This window comes from Propithecus coquereli, unplaced genomic scaffold (genome assembly GCF_000956105.1).
Source record: "Propithecus coquereli isolate 6110/MARCELLA unplaced genomic scaffold, Pcoq_1.0 Scaffold678, whole genome shotgun sequence".
Taxonomy (NCBI): Eukaryota; Metazoa; Chordata; class Mammalia; order Primates; family Indriidae; genus Propithecus; species Propithecus coquereli.
Genome location: NW_012152818.1, coordinates 73,624 through 81,604, shown reverse-complemented (window position 1 = coordinate 81,604; position 7,981 = coordinate 73,624). Strand labels below are relative to the sequence as shown.

At 38.2% G+C, this 7,981-nt stretch overlaps 1 protein-coding gene and 1 pseudogene across 1 annotated transcript; both read left to right on the top strand.

Moving 5' to 3' along the window:
• Window positions 1–3,321: 3,321 nt before the first annotated feature.
• Window positions 3,322–4,034, top strand: LOC105823521 (annotated as a pseudogene).
• A 1,566-nt stretch (window positions 4,035–5,600) lies between these two features.
• On the top strand, window positions 5,601–6,533 carry LOC105823520 (olfactory receptor 143-like). Its single transcript, XM_012660761.1, has one exon. It carries the CDS (start codon window positions 5,601–5,603, stop codon window positions 6,531–6,533), a length of 933 nt encoding a protein of 310 aa, XP_012516215.1.
• Window positions 6,534–7,981: the final 1,448 nt, after the last annotated feature.

Here is a 7,981-nt window from a genome sequence, read left to right as displayed (position 1 = left end):
CATATGCTTGTTAGCCCTTAGTCTATCTTCTTTTGAAAAGTTTCTGTTCATGTCCTTTGCCCACTTTTTGATAGGGTTGTTTGATTGTTTCTTGTTGATTTTCTTGGTTCTATGTATATTCTAGTTATCAGCCCTTAATTGGATGTGTAACACGCGAATATTTTCTCCCATTCTGTAGTTTGTCTGTTTGTTCTCGTGATAGTGCCTTTGGCTGTGCAGAAGCTTTTTGATTTGATCAGGTCACATTTATATATTTTTGTTGTTGTTGTGATTGTCTTTGGGGTCCTCTTCATAAATTCTTTGACTAGGCCAATGACTATACAAATTTTTCTTCTAGAATTCTTAGGGTTTCATGCCTTAGGTTTAAGTCTGTTACCCACCGTGAGTTGATTTTTGTGAGAGGTGAAAGGTGTGGATCCTGTTTCAGTCTTCTACATGTGGCTATCCCATTTTCCCAGCACCATTTATTGAATAAGGGTTCTTTTCCTCAGTGTTTGTTTTTGTCTGCTTTGTCAAACATTAGATGGCTACCAGAGGATGGTTTTATACCTGGGTTCTGTACTCCAAATTGCACAGATCTGTACTCTGACTGTTCATTGCTGCTCTAATCTTGAAGGTGCAGACCAGAGACTTTGGCATTTTTGCTGCAACTCTCCCCATGGTTGCAAGCCCCTCCCCCTCTGGTCCATGTGACTTCCAGGAAATTTAAAGCATTGGTGCCCTTCTGCATCTTCATTTTCCTCTTTTCTGCCTTTTGTGAGGTAGATATTAAAAACTGGGACATTCAAAAGCAACTATATATACAGGGGAAATTAGAAAGTCATTTTGTATGCCAGGAAAATATACAGGCCAGAAAAGACCTCAGAAGACATTAAGTTTACACATCTGACTGATCATTGGCATAGAGAGAAACTACACAAATCCAAAATTTTTTTTAAAAAACCAAAACAAAAAATGAACAAAAACAAAAATAGTAAACCCTGTTGAGGAGAAGAATCTGAATTCTGGATTTGCCACAGTATTAGATTTATATGTCCATATTTTAACAAAAGAATTACAAGATATACAAAGAAACAGAAAATAAGGACCCTTAAAAGGAAAAAATTAAAATCAATCAAAACTGTCCCTGAAAAATACCTGATAGCAGATCTACTAGACGAAGACATTTAAAAAAATTATTTAGAATATGCTCAAAAAACTTCAGGAAAATTGGAGAAAATCAAGAAAGTGATGTATGAACGAAATGGAAATACCAATAAAGAGATAAGAAACGTAAAAAGAAATCAAAAGAATATACTCTGAAGCTAAAAAGTACAATAATACAAATGAAAATTTGCTAGAGGTATTAAAAGTCCAATTTGAGCAGACAGAAGAATCAGTGAACTTGAAGTTAGATCAATGGAATTTGCTGAGTGTGAGGAACAGAAAGCAGCATGATTCGCAATAGCTGGAATATGGAAGCAACCCAGATGTACTTTGAATGATAAGTGGATAAGCACAATGTGCTGTATACATACAATGGAATATCATTCAGCCTTAAAATGGAAGGAAATTCTGACATATGCTACAATACTCTGCTACATGAAATAAGTCAGTCACGAAAAGACAAATGCTATATGATTCCACTTATGTGAAGTACTTAGAGTAGTCAAAATCATAGACGCAGAAAGTAGATTGAAGTTGCTAGGAGCTGGGGGAAGGCACAAATGTGGAGTTATTGTTTAAAGGGAAAAGACTTTCAGTTTCACAGGATGAATGGAATTCTGGAGATGGGTGATGAAGATGGTAGCGCATTATGAGTGTATTTATATAATACCAGTGAAATGTATACTTAAAATGGTAAATTTTATTAATATATTTACTTTGCCACAATAAAAAATGGTAAAAAAAGGAAAGTGATTTGTTTTAAAAGTTTATAAAGTATTATGAATGATATGGTCATGGATGTCATAATGTTAAAATTATGTGTGTAGGAGACATATGTGTGTCAGCATGTAATATATTTTTGGAGAGCTATTTCAAATAAGTCATTAGTTAGCTACTGTATCTAAAAGACAAAGAAGCACTATAAGGAGTAGGAGGGAAGAGAAAAGTTTTCTTATTTTCCCTAGGGGAATGTGAAATCTCTGATATGAACTTTTTGAGTAGATTATTGTCTCCTAAGACACCAGGGTTAAAGCATCTTCATTCATGTATAAATAATTTCATTATTCGGTCTTTCATAAAAGATTTGAATAATCTAGGGGCTTTGAGAAGCCTCTGTATCAAGTCCTTGTAATCTTGAAGCGTCGAATAAAAAAACTTACATAATGCTACCTGTGATTACCTCAGAAACAAAGAGTGCCCTTACGTTCCTTTTTTTGATGTTTAATGATTACTTCTGAGAAAAATCATTAATATTATTAAAAATCATGATCTTTGGCTGACTGACATCAAGAACTGAGACTTATAAATGGCCCAAGCCTCTCCACACAGAGGGAAGAGGCTTGGCTTTGGTATAGCATGCCTATGAGTGTGTTGTTTCTGTGGGAAAATATGTTTTCATTTATTTAAGTAAACACCTTGGATGGGGACATCTTTATCAATCTTTCAGACTGTTTTCTAAACAGGAAGTACCATTTTGTATTGCCTTCAGTATTGTGAGATAATTCCAGTTGCTCTGCATACTCACCAGCAATAGGTATAGTTATTAAAAATAATTTTAATCCTTCTAGTAGTCTTGAAGAAGTGTTTCATTACAGTTTTAGTTTGCATTTCTTAAATGACTAATGATGTTGAGCATCTTTTCATGTATTTATTTGAGCATCTTTTCATGTATTTATTTGCCATCCATATATCTTCTTTGGTGAAGTTTTCATGTCATTTTCTCATTTTTTATTCAATTGTTTTTAAACTTATTGTTGAGTTTTAAGTGTTCTTTGCATACTCCATATAAGCTTCTTACTAGATATATGATTTGCAAATAGATTCCTCCAGTGTTTGGCTTGTCATTTTTTTTCTTTTAATGTTATATTTTCTAGAGTAAAAATTTCTAGTATTATAACTTCCAATTTAACTATTTTTTTATAGACTGTGCTTGTGGTATTCTGCTTTAAGAATCTTTGTCTAACCCTAGGTCAAAAAGGATAGTGGCATGGATACTTTTACAGTTTTAATTTGCATTTTCTTTTTTCTATTTCAGCATATTACAGGGGTACAAATGTTTAGGTTATGTATATTGGTTTGCCCCACCCGAGTCAGAGCTTCAAGCATGTCCATCCCACAGATGGTGTGCACCGCACCCATTAGGTGTGTATATATCCATCCCTTCCTCCACCCGACATGCTAATAAACTTTATATCAAAGAAGAATATCAACTCCTATGTTGGGTGCATCACTCGGCTATTTTTCTTTCTCTTTTTTGTCATCTCTGGATGCTATATGTTGATCTCAAAGGCCTATGATCGCTATGTGGCCATCTGTAGTCCACTGCTATATAAAGTCACTATGTCCCATCAGGTCTTTTCTGTGTTAACTTTTGCAGCTTATACAATGGTATTTGCTGGAGCCACTGCCCACACATGGTGCATGCTGAGACTAACCTTCTGCAGTGCTAATGTCATCAACCATTACTTGTGTGACATACTCCCCCTCCTCCAACTTTCTTGTACCAGCACCTATGTCAATGAGGTAGTAGTTCTCATTGTTGTGGGTATTAATATCACAGTACCCAGTTTTACCATCCTAATTTCTTACATTTTTATCCTCATTAGTATTTTTCATATCAAATCCACTCAAGGAAGATCAAAAGCCTTCAGCACTTGTAGCTCTCACATCATTGCTCTTTCTGTCTTTTTTGGGTCAGCAGCACTCATGCATCTTAAATATTCTCCTGGATCTGTGGACCAGGGAAAAGTTTCTTCTGTTTTCTATACTAATGTGAGGCCCATTCTCAATCCCTCATCAACAGTTTGAGGAATAAGGATGTCAAAGCTGCACTGAACAAAGTCCTGATTAATATGCAAAAGCAATTTTGCCAGCCAAGGGACATTTGACAGTGGAGAGAATTTTGATTGTAACAACTTGTATGTATATGTGTCAGAGGGACACTATTGGCATCTCATGGGTAAAGCAGAGATGCTATGCATCTACACAGGACAGCCCCACAACAAGAAATGATCTCATCCCAAATGTCAAAAGTGCCAAGACTGAGAAACCTTGATTTATATGAATATGGATGAGGAACAGGGGAAGGGATACTAACATCTATCAGGCTCTTTTTATGTGTCAGGCACATTTATAATATTTTATATGAATTAACTCATGTAATTCCCACAACAACTCTATGAGATAGCACTTTTGATAACCTCAATTCATAAACATACATAGATATACATAGATACAAATATACATAAATGAAGGTCAGAGATGTTCTACCACTGTCTACAGTCTCAGAATTAGGAAGCTAAGAAGTCTGGATTCAGATTCAGTCTGACCCGAGGGTTCACTGCCACTCTTTCCACCACTTTACTACGTCTCTTTACTGAGGTGAAATGCACAGGAATGTGTAGTGTTAAATCTATGGTCTAATATTAATATTTTACTAATGCAATCTCGAGGCTTATAGAAAAGTAGTAGAAATGGCAAGTTTCTGTGCCCCTGGAAGTTTTTCTGGTAGAATGGAGCATAGACTCCAGGTGATGATGAGGATGGTGTCAAAGGGGGCCACCCACTACTCTGCATTGGGGATTAGAATTTCCCAGGGTGAAATTATAATCTGAGTAGAACATGGAGTCCCAAAGGATCTGATGTTAGTTCTGTGACACAGGATGTAAACACAGGCTTCAGTAATACCCACCCTCAAGCAGCTCATCAAATGTGGGAGGAAATCATAAAGCAGAGAATAATTTTCTGTGCTTCTAATTAATTCTTCCAGAAGTGTAGAGTGTGAGGTAGATTTTCATTTGAGTTAGTTATTTAGGAGGTTCATACAAGGTAGCTGTTTTCCTCCTTGCAGGTGAAGAGAATCATATGGGAAAGTCTCAAATAGAAATCATGGCATATTCCCTAGAATATCTTTTCCAGGATGCCAAAGACTGAAGACTGTTCTGATGGCTGTTACCTCCTCCTCATCAGAAACCTTGACCCCCTCAGCACAGTGGGGAGGAAGGGCCCTAAGGTCCAGCAGTGGTCCGTCCTCCAAGGATAGGAAGGTGAGCACTGAATCATTTTCGTCTTGATAATTTCTTTTCAAACGCAAAACTATATAAATCAAGGGTTCTGGTGGGGGTGGGGGACACTATCAATTTATTGCTGTATTCAGCCCTAATCCTTAGTGAAGCCTAAGGAGAAGGGAGGGAAAGATGTGCGGAGACATTGGGAGGTCTACCAGCATTCTCTCTGGACAGAGACACACTACATGGGTCAGGGGAAGGAGGAAATGGGAAATACTCGGGAATCACCATGAAAAGTCTTGCTTTTTAGATGCCTTGTTGTATGTTTTCAGAAAACCCCGAGACTGTAAACCAGCAGATTCAGGTCTTCCTCTAGAGACAAAGAGTGAGGGTCCATTGTTAATGTCGCCTTCTACCCTGTTCCTGCAGATCACACCTGTGGAGTGAATGGCTGTGGAAAATGATTCTTCAGTGACGGAGTTTATTCTCATGGGATTAACAGATCAGCCTGAGCTCCAACTGCCCCTGTTTTTTCTGCTCTGGGTGAACTACATGGTCACTGTGGTGGGAAACTTGAGCTTAATTAATCTAATTTGCCTGAATTCACACCTTCACACCCCCATGTACTTTTTCATCTTCAATCTGTCCTTCATTGATCTCTGTTATTCATTTGTCCTTACCCCCAAAATGCTGGTGAGCTTTATTTCAGAGAGGAACATTATCTCCTTTACAGGATGCATGACTCAGCTATTTCTCTTCTGCTTTTTGGTCACATCTGAATGCTACGTGCTGACAGCCATGGCCTGTGATCGCTATGTGGCCATCTGTAAGCCCCTGCTGTACACGGTGGCCATGTCCCCTCAGAGCTGTTCTCTGCTGATGTTTGGCTCGTACCTGATGGGGTTTGCTAGTGCCATGGTGCACACAGGGTGTATGATCAGGCTCACCTTTTGTGATTCCAACATCATCAACCATTACATGTGTGACATCTTCCCCCTCCTCCAGCTCTCCTGCAGCAGCACCCATGCCAATGAGCTGGTGAGTTCTATTATTGGGGGCACAGTTGTCTTAGTATCTAGCCTCGTTATCATCATCTCTTATGCTTTGATTCTTTTCAATATCCTTCACATGTCCTCAGCTAAGGGTTGGTCCAAAGCCATCAGCACCTGTGGCTCCCACATAATAACTGTTGGGCTCTTTTATGGATTTGGGCTGCTCACTCATGTTAAGCCAACATCCGCTGGGTCTATGGGCCAGGGGAAATTTTTTTCAGTGTTTTACACCAACGTGGTTCCCATGTTGAACCCTCTCATTTATAGTCTGAGGAACAAGGATGTCAAACTTGCTCTGAAGAAAACCCTGAAGAAATTGAGAAACTGAGCAGAGCCAGTGGTGCAGCCTTAGTCCCTGTCTCCCCCTCTGGGTCCTTCTCTCCTCTTTTTGCTCCTCCTCATCCTATTCCTCCTTTTCTTCTTTTCCTTCTCTTCATCTTTCTTTCTAAAGTCTTCTTGGCTAGATTTCTACATTAATATTTCCTTATCTCTCAACATGCAATGTAATCATGTGGGCCTATTCTTGGACTCGAGAGTCATCTCAGTCCCGGTATCCCCAACCAGATCCTTATTTCCCTTACCAGATGGAGATCCTGAGCTGATAACCTTTCCTATGTAATGATAATGCTATTGCCTATTTTTTCTTATGTGTCTTTTCCATCCAAGATAACCTACAGGGTTGGATGCTGTTTGACAAGATTATTTCTTTCTTGCTTTCTCTGAAGCAATTGCATAGAGCCCTTTCTTGTTCCAAGGGTTTTATTACTTATTTATTACCAAATTAAAACAGAGAAGTGATGACAAAATTGTGTGGACACGAGTAAAGTTGTAAAAATATGAATGTTTCATGGTTCTTTTAGTGATTGTTCTTATTATGGATTTTTAGCCACACATCTGTAATGAGACTGTATACCTTGTTGGACTGAGGTCCTAGTCTTATGGATATTTGCAGATGGACTGAGCTCATCTTTCTGCTCACCAATAATGACAATGCATTGGTCTACTTATATTTTGTTATAATTATAATTGACATCATCACTCAGTTGTACCTATACCTGTGATTCTGCTTAAAGATTACACAGTCACATTCTTGGCGATAGAATAGTGTCACATGCTTTGTCAAGATTCTTTGATAGCCTAGCTGTGAAACAAGGGTTCTCATTTGGAAAGGAAGATCTAATACTTCTTTTAAAACATGAACAAATGGATATGGCGTGAACCTTGTCTGATTGTATTATTTCAAATGTAAATTTTAATTCTCCCTTTTGTTTCTCAAAATGAAAATTAAATATGAAGGCCATCCTGTGTGCCACTTTCTTTTTTTTTTTTTTTTGTTACCAAATCTATTAAACAAATCTCCTTATCCTGTTCTCAGATGGGGAAATGGTATGTGACTTGCTCAGTGCCACACAGATAATGATATAAAGTCTGGTTATTGAACCCATTGTTCATCTCATGAAGAAATGGAAGAAGAGAAAGGAGACTGGTAAGGGAACAAAGAGAACTTCTGGAGAGTTGCTTCAGAGTGAGCCTGAAAGTGGGGGTTGTTTGGGAACGATACCCTTAGCCAAGATGCCTGTGGCAGAGAGATGATCTTCAAGGCTTTATGTCCAACTAGAAAAATGCACATTCTTCTGCAGAAGTTTGATTTCAAGGTGGGCTAAACAGGATGGGCTACAAAGAAATGTTTCATGCAGATCTTTTTTCAATATTGACCATTTCCTGGGATGCTGAGGCTGAGGAGTTTGAGTTAAGCCTTCCTGGTGAGGCATATTA

What these genes read in the sequence shown, in the direction of transcription:
- LOC105823520 (XM_012660761.1), top strand. Translation starts at nt 5,601, where the DNA reads ATGGCTGTGGAAAATGATTCTTCAGTGACGGAGTTTATTCTCATGGGA.